At 36.7% G+C, this 17147-nt stretch overlaps 2 protein-coding genes across 2 annotated transcripts; one reads left to right on the top strand and one right to left on the bottom strand.

Moving 5' to 3' along the window:
* Positions 1-26: 26 nt before the first annotated feature.
* On the bottom strand, positions 27-2588 carry trappc4 (trafficking protein particle complex subunit 4). Its single transcript, XM_084419711.1, has 5 exons — positions 2381-2588; positions 2101-2275; positions 1618-1721; positions 638-764; positions 27-510 (listed from the first exon to the last, which is right to left on the bottom strand). Exons 1-5 carry the CDS (start codon positions 2553-2555, stop codon positions 432-434), a joined length of 660 nt encoding a protein of 219 aa, XP_084275837.1. The 5' UTR covers positions 2556-2588; the 3' UTR covers positions 27-431.
* Positions 2589-6881: 4293 nt separating this feature from the next.
* Positions 6882-17039, top strand: sgcg (sarcoglycan, gamma). The gene is made up of 8 exons (XM_084419709.1): positions 6882-7357; positions 9560-9754; positions 9925-10026; positions 11518-11605; positions 11967-12086; positions 13089-13161; positions 13692-13815; positions 14599-17039. Exons 2-8 carry the CDS (start codon positions 9560-9562, stop codon positions 14773-14775), a joined length of 879 nt encoding a protein of 292 aa, XP_084275835.1. The 5' UTR covers positions 6882-7357; the 3' UTR covers positions 14776-17039.
* Positions 17040-17147: the final 108 nt, after the last annotated feature.

Here is a 17147-nt window from a genome sequence, read left to right as displayed (position 1 = left end):
AACTTTTGGACTGAAAGGATCCGAGATACAGTAGACTTTTTATTATATTCTGTTGACAGAACGCAAATTAATTTAATTTCATTTGGATAGACACCAATAAACATATTTCAAAGAAAAGTATGTTGAGCTCCTCCATCTTGTTTAGAAGTTCTGCACAAGATCACATTACAAACTTAAACTGTAAACATGTACATTATTTACAAAGGTTTTGTCTCACTGTAAATGTGGGACTTCATTTAAAAAAGAAAAAGATCATAAAAGAGCCGGTTACAGTGGTCTTAAACTGAGTTAAATCATTTAAGCTTGAGAAAAAAGCCTGGAAAGGATGGAAATCCTTATGCCAGCAACCCAATCATTTCTCTGGACAGGTTTGACTGCAGAACTTCTGGAGATCCTGTCAGGTGGATGAACACGCTCAATGCAAGTCCGGTTCAGGATCCGGGTCCAAATGTCCCAGCTTTCTCTGCTATTTCCAGAGCCATCTTTAGGTTTTGGTCAAAAAGCTCACATCTGAAAGAAATCATGCATTTTTTTTTTTTTGTTATACACAACCTTGTTGCATCAAATACTAGCATCAAATTGAACTGCATGCAAAGCTCATAAAATCTATAATGTTTGTAATAATAAAAAAAAACACCTGATAGGCATCTCTAAAGAGTAGAAAGGATTCTTCAGCGCAAAGTCTGAGTAGATTTCATAAATCTTTCTTAGGAGGGCATCGATGCCAGACTGCCGAGGGTCTGCCAATACAATGAACTTTATACCTGCAAAAAAACAAACAAAAAGTTCTGTCAGTATCACTGGTTTTGTTTGGCACCAAATTAACACATCATTCTATGACTTAAAGGTGCAGGAAGCGATTTCTGAGAAACGCTGTTGAAAGTGGATCGGACCGAGCAGCACAACACACTTGCAGCCAATCAGCAGTAGGGGGCGTGTCCACTCATGATGGGGGAGGAGAGAGAGTGAGCCAATCAGCAGTAGGGGGCGTGTCCACTCATGATGGGGGAGGAGAGAGAGAGAGTGAGCGAGAGGGAGATTTAAAGAAAGCCTGTAATAAGAGCGATTGCAGAGAGACATTACAAAAGAGAAAAGGTCAGAGGAATATCACTGGAAAAAGAAGAGTTAGGATCAGGCAAGAGCTTTAGGACACGCGTTAATATTAGAAAAGCTTTCCAGCGCTGGAGAGACTGAAGTGGGAAGGCCTGAAAACAAACACTGAGGTTGTGTTGTTTCTTCTCCATACGTGAGTAACATTGCTTTTGCTGTTTCACAGAACCAAGATATGCTGTTGTTGTAATGTTAGCTCTAGTAACAGGACAGTTTTGAGGGTCATTTGTCGGGAGCTGCTGACGACTAACAACCAACTCTTGCTTGAACTCTTGTGTGCTGTATGTCAATTTTTTTGTCCTTCGTTCATCATTTTCGCGGAGCATTATTTTGCTTCGCTTCAGCTATGATAGAGACATCCACTCTTGCATTGCGTGTTCTTGAATATTGCAATGAAGGGAGGGGTGTGTCTGTTTGGGTTGATTTCACATATCAACAGTGTTTCTCAGAAATCGCTTACTGCACCTTTCATATCATTTTGTCATTTCAACAAGAAAAAACACAGACCTGTGAGTGTTTGAAAGCAGTGCAGTTTAAACATATCCGTCTCCAGCATTTCAATACCAGAGCTGCCAACTTCAGGCGACAACTGTGATCCAATGGCAAACAGCCTTAGAAAAGACAGGAAAAGACACATCTAATAAAAACAAGTCAGTTTCAAAATATATAACAGCATTTTGATGAAAAATGTATGGTTGCTATGCTTCTGTTTATCTATATATATCGCACAACTGTTCACAAATTTAAAGTCAGTAAGTAATGTTGCAAAGGACTTCTAAATCTAAAGACTTTAAAATCATTAATAATGTATGAGTTTCCACAAAAATATTAAGCAGCACAACTCTTTTCAACATTCATAAAAATAATAAATATTTCTGATATTATGCATTCATACAGCCTTTTGTGTTTCAATGAAGAAAGTAAATCATACAGGTTTGAAACAACATTACAATAAAGTAGTGAAATATCTATTTAAGAAAATCTACTCACGAGTGAAACATTGAGGCCAGCATGAGTTTCTCATTGGACGAGAGTCTCTGTCGGCCGAATTTGATGGACACCGGATAGTTAGCAGGATCTTTCAGATATTCCTGTATCTCCTTCCCTTCAGCCGTGTACTTGCCATTCACATCCACTCCGTTAATGGAAAGAAGCGCGTGACCGACTGCACAAAAGAAAACAATTCATTTAATTCACAAGAACAGAAGGTTACCTGACCTACAAATGTGTATTAATACATGGGATGGTTTGCAGACACATAAACACCCACCTCTGATCCCGTCCCGCTGTCCGAATGACACAACTACCTTCTCATCATGAATCTTTAAAACTAAATCAAGAGGAAAGCTGAACGTTTTTTCGACTTCAGTTCGAGGTACATAATTATCGTATTGGTAGATGAGTCCACCAGCCTTATTGACAACATATACACTGAAGATCGCCATTTTCTTCCTGTCAAAGGGGCAGTCATGTGACTTTGTGGCGTGGGGAAATAAACGGAAATAAAGTAGAAAAAATACAGGCAGACAATGCAAGACCGCATACATACATTATATTTTAAATATAACAATAGTATTATCGTGCAGTATTATTATTATTATTTTTTTGTAAAGGGTTGAATTAATGTGTTAATAGTTTGATTTTGGAAACTACATTTCCCATAAAACCCTGCCCATCGAACGCACTGATTGGCCAAGGCTTGTATTTTATTTCCAGCATCTTTCCTGTAATAATTATCTTATTTTAACGTACTTAATTTATCATTCGATTCCAGTATCATTCTTATTACGGTGTAAATTATTATCCAAACCGCTACTGAAGAAGAGTAAAGAGAAAGCGCTGTCACATGGTATCTGTTACTTTCCTCCGCGCTTTCAGGATGGACTAATCACGGTTGTTTCTGATGAGTCATAATAAAGATTTAATTTAAAAATATATATTTTGTGCCCATTTAAATTTAAATTTAGTTGCCAATCTTTGATTCATTATTTTTTAATGTTTTAATGTTCAAATTTGAAAGATTTAACAAAATCTACATGCAGTTTGAATTAGATTCGTGTTTCTGAGCTCCCACGCGCCCTCTGGAGGCAATGTAAACTTTCGTGGGAATAGTGACGAACTATCAGAACATTCCTAACAGATAACTTACCTATCTAAGTGAAATATGTAAATAATCCCAGTTATGAATAGTTATATAATTCTTAACTATAGTAATGCTACCTTCTTATTTAATATTTTGAACATTCTTGCATCAATGTAAGTTCAGTAGAGTAGGCTATAAAGATTTTGAATGGTCGTTAGTTTAGAATAGTTTTTAAAGCAAAAGACCAAGGTCTACACGAAGAAAGACGACAAGACACTCATCCGATGACCTCCTGTTCTTCATGCCCTGAATCGTGTTCTCTGAGCAGAGATAAAAGAGCAAATTAAGAAACAAACTTAACGAACAGGTACTTTTCAGGTAGGCCTACTGCAAATACAAACCCAGAAGAACCTGTGAAAATTACATTTTACATTAGTTTACTTATTACATATAATTTAAAATAATATATATATATATATATATATATATATATATATATATATATATATATATATTAAACCTTTTAACAAGATTATTATTAAAATGCTTTATATCAGACTAATCTCCATTGCCATTAAAGGCACGGTATGTGATTTGTTACAGATTTTTTTTTTTTCATGTTGCTGCCTGATTGAAAATCTGTAGAAGGCGTAGGATCATAAAATGTTCGTCCAATCATTGCATTCGGTCCGAATGTCCTACCTGCCTGTCAACATATGTTTTTCCATACCTCCGCGCACCTGCTTACACAGGCGTCACATGTCATAAGCGCGTTTCATGACAGAGTTAGACAGACGTCAGTCACCGAGCACCGCAACTGAAACAGCAGCCACCTTTTACAGTTCCTCCTCCTGAACCAAAACAACAAGCTTATGCTGCGTTCACACCATATACTGTAATTTGTAAGAGATGGAAACCCGTGACGTTATACTCGGAGCAGTTCGTGACTCAAATTGATGCGTTTCAATCGCAACACTATCACCGGCGAAATGAATCTGCAGGTGATACAGGTCAGTGCTCTTTAAGTTGTTTATGTTCATTATTATTGTAATGTTATGTGCTTTGAGATATGAGGTAGTTTACCGCAGTCTATCGTGATGCTTTTGTTTGCTGTGTTTTGAAAGAGGCCTGGTTTTGGAGACATTCTGAAGGGAGGGTGGGATCTTGTGCTTTCAAAGCTAGCTCGCTATTGCTAGCCTCTCTGATAATTGCCTTCCCTGCTTTTAATGACCCATATCAGATTAGGTACTACACTTAGGGTAAATTCAGGTCGATTGTGACACTTTTAGCCATTGAGATGATGGTAAAAAGTGTCCCAAATAACCTGAATTCATCCTATTTTATAGAATACAATTTGGTTTACGGTCTAATTATGTTACAATTTGCACATTTTATGCACAGTGAAGCTTGCAATATGAGGATATAAGCTATTGTCGATGTCTAATTGAACACAGACATTTGTTTTCACACTTTAAAATGTCAGAGCTGTGCTCTTGGTATACTTTCAACTCAAAAAGGGTAGCTTGAGCTTTAGATGTTCAGGTGTGGATTTATGTGGATACTAATTTTGTTCTGTGTTATATTTTCATTTGCTCTCTGCTAATTTTCTACTTGTTTACACATTTACGAGAAACAGTCTTTTCCCTTTAGTCTATACAGATATTTCCCTTCTACAGAGCATTTCCAACACTGGGCTTAGTCAGGTCTTTATTATACATTCTGTTTGCTACAGACAGCTTTGAATGGTAAATAAAAGTGAGATGAAACCCGTCATTGTCTTTGCTGGCTGAGGGAAGTCAGGGGTCAGCTATTGATGGATGTGGTCAGCTGTTTGCCTTATCATTGCCCACTTCTGCCTCCACCCTGAATACAGAAAGAGCCACAGGATGTGCACGATGCACCAGCGTAAGCTTTGACAGCACTACGGTTTCTCATTCTGCCCATCAGCGTCCTTTTAAGATGCTTTCATTTTATCCATTCAGGATGCTTAATACTTTTATTCAGCGTAGATGCATTAAATTGATCAAAATTGACAATAAAAAAACTTTTAGAATGTAACAAAAGTTTTCTATTTTAAATAAATGCTGTTTTTTTATTTTCATCGTCCTGAAAAAAAGTAGCATTTTCTCAAAATGTTTGGTTTCCACAAAAATGCAGCAGTACAACCGTTTTAAACATTGATAATATTAATAAATGTTTTTGAGCAGCAAATCAGCATTTAGATTGATTAAGAATGATATTAGTGAGCATTCTTTCAAAATATTTAGATTTAAACTTTTTTTTTGAAAATGCAATTTCACTCTCTGCCAGTAGGTGGTGCTTATGGAATAGCAGAAATATAGCAGTTAGTTACCCTGGTAACTCTTGTAGGCCTATATCTGCACTTTTTAGAAATGCGATGAGTTTCCATGTATGATATAAACAGTACCATGAGCATTGTCGTAATTCATCAACAGTAGATCAAAGCAATCACTTGGCATAAATCTGCAGTGTTCACTGATTGTGCTCTGATACCGCGAGCCTGCAGAACATGACACAGCTCTGCGTTTTTACTTTGAAACATGCAGCCGCTCACAGTTAAATCTTCGCCGTTTGGGGTTTAATAATCACATTAACGGCCCACTGAAGTGCCTTGAAACGTGCAGCGTTATTCAATGTGTTGACGTAATTTCCGCTGAAACAGGAAGACAGGGTGGGACATATCGCAGAGCTCCTTCCATTTTTTTAATAGCCAATAGCGTTTAGTTTATATCAAAGCTCGATAAAGCCGCAGTTTCCTCTTAATCGCTTTCTGTTTCTCCTCCTAATCTCCCCCATATTGCTTTAAAATGGAACATTCTGTGCAGAATCTCTGTTCTGGTCTGCGCCGACTTGCACATAATGCGCTCTGTGCTATAGTGTTTCTGGACCGGAGCAGACTGTGTGCGCGCAGCGGCGGTTCATGAAACCAGACTTCATTCTCCCCAGTGGAAAGCATATTTTACATGAATCGTTCCCTATCCCCTATATAGTGCACTATATGCCATATATATATATGCCATGTAGAAATTCGTAAATGTGTGAAGAGTGAACGATTTTAGCTGCAGTTCCAGCATCTATTTATAATGCAGGGGGCGGGACTCCTAAGATTCTAGAGAGCATTTGATTGGACAGAAAATCGAATGAGAGGCTGAAGTGCAGAGTGATGTCATCAAAATCATTGATCCATATTGGTGGAAGTGAGAGAGACTCTTAAGTTTTGAATGCTTATTTCTTCTAAATGCGAATTCTGTCATTGTTTTGGAGCACACTAGCTTATAGATAACAGTAAGTAAGGCTAACATATTCATACTAAAAGCCCAAAAACTTTAAGCCATATCGCAATTCCTGTTTATCTGTCCTCAAATTTAAGACCTCTTCAAATTTTTTAAGACTTTTTAAGACCTCAATTTTGATACAACTGAATTTAATTTTTAAGGACCTGCGGTGGTGGGACCCTGTTATAACAGTGTGGAGCTCCTATTTCCATCTCTGGATTAACTAATTTTGGGTTTTGTTTTATACCAGTTTTCATAAGGACCATTCTGACTCTTAATCATTGCAAACTATGTTAGAGATACAACATAAAACTCAGTGCATAACAAGCCTGAAGCTGCAGCTGGCAGAGAGAGACGCATCTATTAATACTCCTTTATAGAGCAAGACCAACAGACAAGCTGATCCTCAATGAGCGAAGCCGCTAACTTTAGTTTCCTCTCTAGAGCTCATGCTTACAAAGTGACTCACATGCCGAAAAGTCGAACAAGTGCAGAAAATGCTGTCTTGACAGTCATTTTTTCCTTCTTCCCGCGCGCTCTACCCTTCCTCCCTCCCTCCCTCTCTCCCTGAGAAACAACACAACCAGCTACTGGTGTTTGAGTCTCGCTAATGAATCCATTATCAAGTGTTCAGTAAAGTCTTGCATGTACTTAACGCGAGGTGTAGAGACCTCTGAAGGATATGTGAGATCCTGAAGGGAGGTTTGGGGAGGGTGTCCGCACAGAGACTGATCCAGAATCAGATTTATGGAAGGCAGCTGTCGAGGGTTTGACAGACAGACGGATCGGAGGACTCCAGCACTGCTGCGCAACACAAGCAGATTTTAGCTTGCAGAGGAGTGTGTCCGATCACACTAAAACAGCAAGGGTAAGTCACACTTTAAGTTCAACTCTTTTTCTTTCAGTCAAGTTTGACTCATGACTTGATCTTTTAAAACATATGTCTTGTTTCTCATCACTAATAATGTTTGAATGGCCAGAATATGTGGAATTGTTAGAGAAATGAATGAAAGGCAAATTAAAGCTGTTTATGATCACAATATAACAGTATTTTGTCTAAACAATGACCATTGTTGTGTTCAATTATACAATCATTAATGTTATCCATGTATGTATCAAAATGGCACACGTTTAACAACTTTTTAATGGGGTGCACTTACTTTTGCACAGCATTGTATCTTTATCCCTTTTTTCATGTTGTCAAAATCATAACATCAGCCTATGAAATTAAGAAATATTCTGACTTCTGAGGTTGAAAAAATAAATTCCCAGTCATAATGTTTGCGCTCTGATCATTATTTCCAACACTTTGGCTGTTTTTCCCCTTTAAAACGAGAGCACAGTCCTGGGACCTATTTTTAGAGGGCCGAGGCATTACGGCGCGCTGGAGTTATGCAGACTGCAAGATTAGACTGAGTGGGGAGAACTTCACACAGCTTGTTATGTTTGCCCACAGCCTCTCTCCACAAGCTCTTATCTGGGCTCCTCAGAGAACTGGTTTTCCCACCTTATAACTGTTTATCCTCCAGCACAACTCCACAGAAACAGCGCAATATCACGCCAGCTCAATCTTCCTGGGTTCGCCCGATATTTGATCAGGTCCGGCTTTGACACCACGAGGATCTTGGAATCTCTGTTTAAAACAAAGTCAGACTCTGGTGGTTTGGAAAGACAGTGTTCTGCTGTAATTTCTTCTCTTGGCAGCTTAGATGAGGCTGGAAACAGTGAAAGAGCATCGGTAGGGTGGGTTAATGGAAAAAAGTCCTGAGGGAGAGACCGAGAGAGAAAGAGAGAGGCTGTCTGCGAGCAACTTGTGGAGTCAAGATGTTTACTTTCTTGTAGGACTTTAATGATCCTCTGCAGCCACTGATATCATATAAATGTTTAATTTCTGGCTGGTAATTATGTTTTAAATGGGAGTAGAAAGAAATTGGATCATGCAAGTCTAAACCCAAGGAATGTTTGGATGAATTGCCATGGGGAGACATGAAGGCTGTGTCAGTTTTTCCTTCATCTGACAGTAGCATTTGATTCAAAGTAAATGCTGTGCTACACTTCCTTCTGACAAAATCTCAACGATCACTGTTTTGACAGAAAACAGCATATATAATAACGAGATTTACATTTTATCAAATAAATGTGAGGCTGATGCTATGCTGGTTACAAGTATGTTAAACATTTGCCAATGTGGTTTTAAGAATAAGAACAAAAAAAACTTTATTCAACTGCTGCATTAAATTTAAAAGTAGCAGTAAAGACATTTATAATGTTACAAAATATTAATATTTTATATCTGATATAACATCACAGTTTCCACAAAAGCATTAATCAGCACGACTGTTTTTAACATTGATAGTAATAATACATGTTTCTTGCAGAAAATCGGCATATTAGAGTAATGTGGAGTAATTATGCTGAAAGTTTTATTTCATTTAGAAGGCGCACTTATTTCGCCATGTTGAAGATTGCATTTTTTCCCCTTTCATAAGTATTATGAGTGTACTTTCTTAGTATATCAAAAGTCTTTTCAAGCATACTTAGTGTACTCAAAGGCCTCATTTACACCTGGTATTAAGAGAATAAAAAGAGTTTTGTAACAAAACCGCTTCAATGCTTATTAATATTTGAAAAACTTTTGTTTACCAAAGTCATATGATGTGAACTACATACAGAACAAAAATCATGGCGTGTCAAGGTTACTAAGTTTCGGGAACACTTTATTTTACAGTGTCCTTGTTACATATGTTACATGTACTTACCATAGCAATAACAGTAAATTATGCATAATTACATGCAACTAACCCTCAACCAAACCTAATCCTACCCTAACCCTATAGTAAGTACATGTAGTTGCTTAATATTACTCAGTACTTAAATATATAATTACACTGTAACAATGTAACCTAAGTTTCTTAATAAGACTTTTAACAAAGTTATGTTAGTTCAGGTTGTAAAAATTTCACGCGTACTTTCATGAATTGTAGTTTTACATTTTGATAGAGTTGCATGACGTATTATTCAATCAGAATGATTCTTGACTAATGAGTTAAGCACTAATGTTGATTGTCAGATGGTGCGTGAGCAGTACCTCACCACCACAGATGACTCTGGGACCCTGGCTTCAGTCTCGGAGTACATCTACATGATCGGCATCTACGGCTGGAGGAAACGCTGCCTCTATCTGTTTGTTCTGCTTCTCCTGATCATCCTGGTGGTGAACTTTGCCCTTACGATCTGGATCCTGCGAGTTATGTGGTTCAATACAGTAAGATGACTTTACTCAAAGCTCTTTAGATCACACATTTGATTGATTTTTTTTTATAGAAATATGAATCCATATTTGGATTCCTACATATTTAGATGAGCATTTTCAGTTGTGATGTTGCATGAAGTCACACGAATGTTGAGAGCTCTCTGTGTTATTGACTGTTTCAGGAAGGCATGGGATACCTGCAAGTCAATGCAGATGGGCTGAGACTGGAGGGAGAATCAGACTTTCTGTTCCCTCTTTATGCTGAGGAAATCGACTCCAGAGAAGTAAGAGTAAATAGAAAGATAGATAGATAGATAGATAGACAGACAGACAGACAGACAGACAGACAGACAGACAGACAGACAGACAGACAGACAGACAGATAGATAGATAGATAGATAGATAGATAGATAGATAGACAGACAGACAGACAGACAGACAGACAGGTAGACCGATAAATTGAGACAGATAGATAGACAGACAGACAGACTGGTAGACAGATAAATAAACAGACAGATAAATTGAGATAGATAGACAGACAGACAGACAGACAGATAAATTGAGATTGATAGACAGACAGACAGACAGATAAATTGAGATTGATAGACAGGCAGACAGACAGGTAGACAGATAAATTGAGATTGATAGACAGACAGACAGACAGGTAGACAGATAAATAAACAGACAGATAGCTAAATTGAGACAGATGGATGGATGGATGGATGGATAGATAGATAGATAGATAGATAGATAGAGATAGGCAGGCAGACAGACAGACAGACAGATAGATAGATAGATAGATAGATAGATAGATAGATAGATATAGACAGACAGACAGATAGATATACAGATAGACAGACTAGATAGACAGACAGACATATAGATAGATAGATAGATAGATAGACAGACCGATAGATAGACCGATAGATAGATAGATAGATAGATAGATAGATAGATAGATAGATAGATAGATAGATAGATAGATAGATAGATAGATAGATAGATAGATAGATAGACATACAGGCAGACAGACAGACAGACAGACAGATAGATAGATAGATAGATAGATAGATAGATAGATGGATAGATGGATAGATAGATATAGACAGACAGACAGATAGATATACAGATAGACAGACTAGATAGACAGACAGACAGACAGACAGACATATAGATAGATAGATAGATAGACAGACAGACCGATAGATAGATAGATAGATAGATAGATAGATAGATAGATAGATAGATAGATAGATAGACAGACAGACAGACAGACAGACAGACAGACAGACAGACTGGTAGACAGATAAATTGAGATAGATAGATAGATAGATAGATAGATAGATAGATAGATAGATAGATAGATAGATAGACAGACCGATAGATAGATAGATAGATAGATAGATAGATAGATAGATAGATAGATAGATAGATAGATAGATAGACAGGTAGACAGATAAATAAACAGACAGATAGCTAAATTGAGACAGATAGATGGATGGATGGATGGATGGATGGATGGATAGATAGATAGTTAAATAGATAGATAGATAGATAGATAGATAGAGATAGGCAGACAGACAGACAGACAGATAGATAGATAGATAGATAGATAGATAGATAGATAGATAGATAGATAGATAGATAGATATAGACTGACAGACAGACAGATAGATATACAGACTAGATAGATAGATAGATAGATAGATAGATAGATAGATAGATAGATAGATAGATTTAGTCACCCATTTTGCTCTTTCTTCTCTTCATAACAGGATTCAGCTCTTCTGGTGCACTCCTCTGAGAATGTGACGCTCAATGCCCGCAATGCCAATGGTGATGTAACGGGAAGTGTGTCCATAGGTATGAGACATACAAAATGTATTATTGGTTATATATTATACCCAAACAGCAACATAGTGTTGGCCCACATCCGGTACACGTGGATTCCACTCGGTCCCGGATCTTGGCCGACACTATCTTGCTGTCTGGGTAGATGCATAATGTATATTTATTGGTTGAGTTCATGATTTTGCTTAATAAAGTGGACATTTGCTTAATGTCTAGTAGCACAGCCGCAACATAAAATAGCATTCACAACCCGTTTTACTTTCATAATGTGACATATTTCAGAGTGAAATTGAACATTTAATGAAACTAAATGTCTGTCTTTTGGTAAAAAGTGTGATGTTTGTCTACATTCTCTCCTTTATTCTGTTCGCAGGTCCCAGTCAGGCTGAGGGTTTCGGCCAACACTTCAACATCAGTTCAAACCATGATGAAAAATTATTTTATGCAGATGGAAATGGAGCTGTTGTGGGAAAAGGAAAGCTCCGTGTAACAGGTGAGCCTGAAACCAGACATGTATAATGTACAATAAAAAAGAAAATAAAAAAGATGATCTGCTGTGTATGTATTAATAGTATTGTTATAATGATTAAAAAAGTACTGTTGCACTTTATTGTGTTACTGCAAATATTCATTAAAATGTATGAAGAGCCAAGTTAGTATTTAACGTATGAAACAGTCGCTTTAACACAGTGGTTAAAACTGAGATTTCGCAAACAACAGCTCTGGCTTTAACAACACATATCCGCTATTTCATGATTCACAGTGGGTTTACACACTAGATTAAATATTAATACTTCATCCAAACTAGCCTAAAGCAATTTCGATTTTTGTTATGCTTAGGTGAATTTCATGAATCTTGCCAAGACCATTCTTTAAATCATATTTCACCCCAGAGTCAAAAAAAGAAATGATATTTTATTTTAAGAATGAAGGCTGTTTCAGGACCCTTATGTTATTTTCTATAATTGATTTTTTTAACGCAAAATTTAGCAAATTTCCATGCCAAGTCTCATTACTGTGATGTGAAAAAATTACATGTTATTATTTAAATTGTACATTGCTTACGCATGAATGTAGTATTTGTTCCACATCTTAAATATATGCTGATTTTAACTGAAAAATAATTGTATTGAATTTTATTGAAAATAAACAATGCAGAAAAGTATTGGTACTAATATATATATACATTGGTACTAATATATATATATATATACACATATATATATATATATATATATATATATATATATATATATATATATATATATATACTGTGTGGCGAGAGAGAGAGAGCGAGAGATAATTTCTCTTTAGATTTTAGGCTGAAATAATGACCTGGACATGTTTTCATTACACCAGTATTTGTCCAATGTCATAATCTGTATTCTGTTAAATAATTGCAATGATGTGATTATTCGCTCTAATGAAATGTCACATCTGATACTGAGTTTTACACTTTCTTTGTATGATTGTAAGTGTTCTTGTGTTTGGACAGGTCCAGAAGGTGCTTTCTTTGAGCATTCTGTTAAGACTCCTCTGGTCAAAGCAGTCCTCAACAAAGAGCTAAAGTAAGAATACACTACATAATTCATAACATCATCTCTTCCCATACTGATTGCCATTACTGTAAAAATAAAGGATTTTGGTCGTTAAACTTATTTGCTTATAAACTAAAACTAACTAGCTTACTTTAACTTAGCGTTTTATAATTTGCTCCAATTTTGTCTCTGCATATGCTGTGATATATTTGTCTCCCCGCCCCCTTAAAAACATTATTGCTTAAAAATGTCAGCCCATTAAAAGTAATGGTACTGAGTATATTCCCTGAAATAACTTTTATAGAAGTTTCCAACAGGGCATTAACCAGCTGTGATCTTTGATGTCTAAGACCTGAGTCACGAAGGCATCTGGTTGTCAACAAAAGCTTCTTTTTTTTTTTTTTCTTAGCCAAAAATAACTTTCCCAAATAGGCCTAAATACAATGCAGTTTCCTTCCGATTTCCATGTATGAATTTGAGAGTATTTTGTGGCCATCTTGTGTCCAAACGATGTATTGTTCAGCGCGGTAACTACTCAATGCATTCCCCTGTCATTTAAGACTGGAGTCTCCAACGCGCTCTCTCAGCATGGATGCCCCAAAAGGCGTTCACATCAAAGCCTTGGCTGGAAATGTTGACGTGACGGCACATTTTGACATTCAGCTACACTCAACTGCAGGACTGGTAAGCACACCTGTCTGTGATTTTCAAGGAATCCTGAAGACTTTTGTTCGATTTTTCATGGATGGAGCTACTCACCATTCCCTGATCTAGCATAACTCATATAATTTGGTTTTGAAGGAATTCGAGGACTTTTTATTGCTGTTATTTAGCAACATTGGTGTTTTAGCAAATCTGAGCACAGTCTGACACATTAACATGTCTAGTTTGAACACACGTGAGACTACTTATGTCTTCTTCTTAGGATAAACAGTAGACTTTAGCAAAAGTCTCTTGTTTATTCTTCCTTATTTTCTTCTAAAATGGTTGTTAATGATAGCAGTATTACTTTTATCTAAAGGGGTCATGACATGGATTTTTGTAGTACTGTAAAATGTGACCCTTGAGGTTCATGTAACCCTAAATACGGGGCTAGATTCGATGTTGTGGACACATGACAGATTTGACAAAAGCTTGAGCTGACAGTAGAGTAGCTTGAGATAGGACACAAATGTCAATTTTATACACAAACAGTATCTGTAAAAAAATTGAAAGGGTGAAATTTTAATATTCCTACTGAGTTAGAACTCTACTCTTATTTAAACGAACGAGTTCACCACGGGTAAAATATTGTAATATTTTGTGTATAATAGTGAAACAATATTAGAAACTTGCAGGATATGTCAAAAGATCAATGCTAATTTGGTTCCTCACGTCATGAACCCTTTAAATGAATAGTATTTTAACCCAAAGTGTTAATCCTTATTTCATTGGATGCCTCATTATTGGGGTTTCTGTATGTTTCAGCTGATCTTAGATGCTGAATCTGTTCGTCTGCCGACATTACCTGTGGGAGAAGCCCGAACTTCAGGTGATTCTCAGGGAATGTACGACATGTTTGAGGTGTGTGTTTGTCCCAGCGGTAAGCTGTTCCTCTCCAGAGCTGGCGTCTCCTCGACCTGCAGCGAGCACCAGGACTGCTGAATGAGCTTCTGTCTGTCACACAAACAGTAGTAACAAATCTCCCATAGAAACAAGTACAGGTACTTGTCTCTGAGCAAGGTAAAATTTAGTTACAAAATGTATTATATGTTACTGAACAGTTGTTCCCAACACTATCCCTGGATTACCACCAACACTGCACATTTTTGTCTCTCTTATCTGAAACACACATCTGAGGTCTTGTTCTGCGTCCAAATTCGCATACTATTCGTCCTAAATAGTTTTTGACGTTAGAATGAATTTGTCGCAAATCGTAGTATGTTGAAATGAGGATTCCAAGGATGGTCTACTTTTTCCGGTTAGAATCCGAAGTGCAGATCCGTGCAAACTCTTAACGGCTAATATTGCCCACAACCCATTGCATGTTGGACGAGGATTCAGTTAGACAAACACAAATAAAAAGAGTAAAAAAAATATGTGTTAAGTAGAGAGGTTTAGATATGGGGTTTGAATGATTAATATTCAATATGTAACCTGACGAAAAGATGTTTATTCAGTGTTATCCACATTATATTTCATCTGAACTTTGAAGATACGTTTGGTCATTATCTTTTAAATGCATCGTTATGCAAACACGAGGAGAGTTCTCCGCATGAAAGACCCACAACTGGCAGATCAGATGCTAATATATTTCTCACTGATACAGTAGGAAATTGAATATGGAGGATTTTATCTGTGACAAGATGACTGACAGGGCAGTTTAAATGGTGACAGGATGCATGTAACTTGAGTCTTTACTTGCGTGCAGTGCTGAGGACACTCCAGGAACAGGGTTGGGAACCACTGTTACTGAATATTAGCCTGGAGCAGGGATGGGCAACTCTGTAGAGATCCACTGTCCTAGAGTTTTGCTCCAACCCTAATCAAACACAACTGAACAAGCTAATCGAGGTCTTCAAGTTCTACTAGAAAGTTATAGGCAGGTGAGATCCACTTTGCTTACAACTTTCTAGTAGGACCTGAAGACGTTGATTAGCTAGTTCAGTTGTGTTTGATTAGGGTTGGAGCAAAACTCTGCATGACAGTGGATCTCTAGGGCCAAAGTTGCCCAAGCCTGGCCTTGAGGGTATGTTTATCTGTTTGGTTGGGGTTTCATCATGATAGGGAAAATTAAATGTGTAGTATAAACAACACACTCTCATAGCAATTCATAACTATTTTACGTTTGGTGGTTAATTAGTATGAATCCATATGATCTCATTTGTATGTTTCCGTACGATCTGCTTTCGCCTGGTAGGTTTAAGGGTGGTCCTTCGTAAAAAATAAATAAAATAAAACATGGCTCCATACAAATCACGTTGTAGGAATTAATGCAAAATCACCACCTCATAAAATAGTTACATTTTCTCATGAGATTGGGTTGGTATATGCTGTAGTTTATACTGTAAATGAAACAAAATGATTGTCTTTTTTTCTGTTATGTAAAATTTTTCAAAATTAGGCTGGGCAATAAAGGGGCTGGTCAACAGCTGACATCCTATGCAATATAATTTTGAGGTGCAATAAATAACCAAATTCTGTGTGTTGAATATCAGCTAGTTATTGTTTAAAGATGCACTCGTTAATAGATAAATTGATAACATAAAACCATTGATATGGTCGTGCCTTGAGCTCCTCCGAGGGTGATAATATACTGTATGCTTCTGTAGTCAGTTTGATTTCAAGAATTCCCAATCAAAAACTACACTACCCACAATCCCAAAGCATTGAAGCAGCAGAAGCACCAAATCCCACTTCGATGAAGCATTGTAATATTATCAAATTTAATTCTCTGGTGTGTGTTGTTGTAAGATATGAAGTGCTCTTGGATTTTGAATTTTATATGCAATGGTTTGATATCAAATTTGGCATCTCCGTTTATTTAGTTATCAAGAATGCTAAATAATCCCTATGGCAGCTTGAAACATTGGGATTTGCGTTTCTTTTTTCCAGAACTGTTTTGCGTATGTACTGTATGAAAATGGTGAGAGTGATAATTTGTATATATATATATTTATATCTTCAGATTTATACATCATTTGTATATTATACTTTGATGTATTTTTTTTCAAACAGGTAAACTTTCATTTTGAGATTTACATATTTCAAGTGAATTATTGCCGTACTGATTGTTGAATTATTATGGTGTACTATCAAACATGCATGAACATGTAAATTTGCTGTCCACATAAAATGTTTCAATGTTTGAAATGTAATTTCATTCAAACTAACCAAAGAAATCATTAAACTTAGAATGTTTTATGTCCAATAAATATATAAAAAAGCTATATGTTGTATTGTGAAAATAGATCATTATTACCTGATACTATGACTTACATGAACAGTAGATTTACTTAATGCAGGATAGTTTTTTA

The sequence above is a fragment of the Rutilus rutilus genome (genome assembly GCF_951802725.1).
Source record: "Rutilus rutilus genome assembly, chromosome: 9".
Lineage (NCBI taxonomy): Eukaryota > Metazoa > Chordata > Actinopteri > Cypriniformes > Leuciscidae > Rutilus > Rutilus rutilus.
Note: the sequence above shows the minus strand (reverse complement) of the source record. Positions and strands in the feature narration are given on the sequence as shown.

What these genes read in the sequence shown, in the direction of transcription:
- sgcg (XM_084419709.1), top strand. Translation starts at nt 9,560, where the DNA reads ATGGTGCGTGAGCAGTACCTCACCACCACAGATGACTCTGGGACCCTG. An exon ending in AGGAAAGCTCCGTGTAACAG is followed by an intron (nt 12,087 to 13,088) that starts GTGAGCCTGAAA and finishes GTGTTTGGACAG; the next exon opens with GTCCAGAAGGTGCTTTCTTT. An exon ending in GTCCTCAACAAAGAGCTAAA is followed by an intron (nt 13,162 to 13,691) that starts GTAAGAATACAC and finishes CTGTCATTTAAG; the next exon opens with ACTGGAGTCTCCAACGCGCT.
- trappc4 (XM_084419711.1), bottom strand. Translation starts at nt 2,555, where the DNA reads ATGGCGATCTTCAGTGTATATGTTGTCAATAAGGCTGGTGGACTCATC. An exon ending in CTGGCCTCAATGTTTCACTC is followed by an intron (nt 1,722 to 2,100) that starts GTGAGTAGATTT and finishes GTCTTTTCTAAG; the next exon opens with GCTGTTTGCCATTGGATCAC. An exon ending in CTGCTTTCAAACACTCACAG is followed by an intron (nt 765 to 1,617) that starts GTCTGTGTTTTT and finishes GTTTTTTTGCAG; the next exon opens with GTATAAAGTTCATTGTATTG.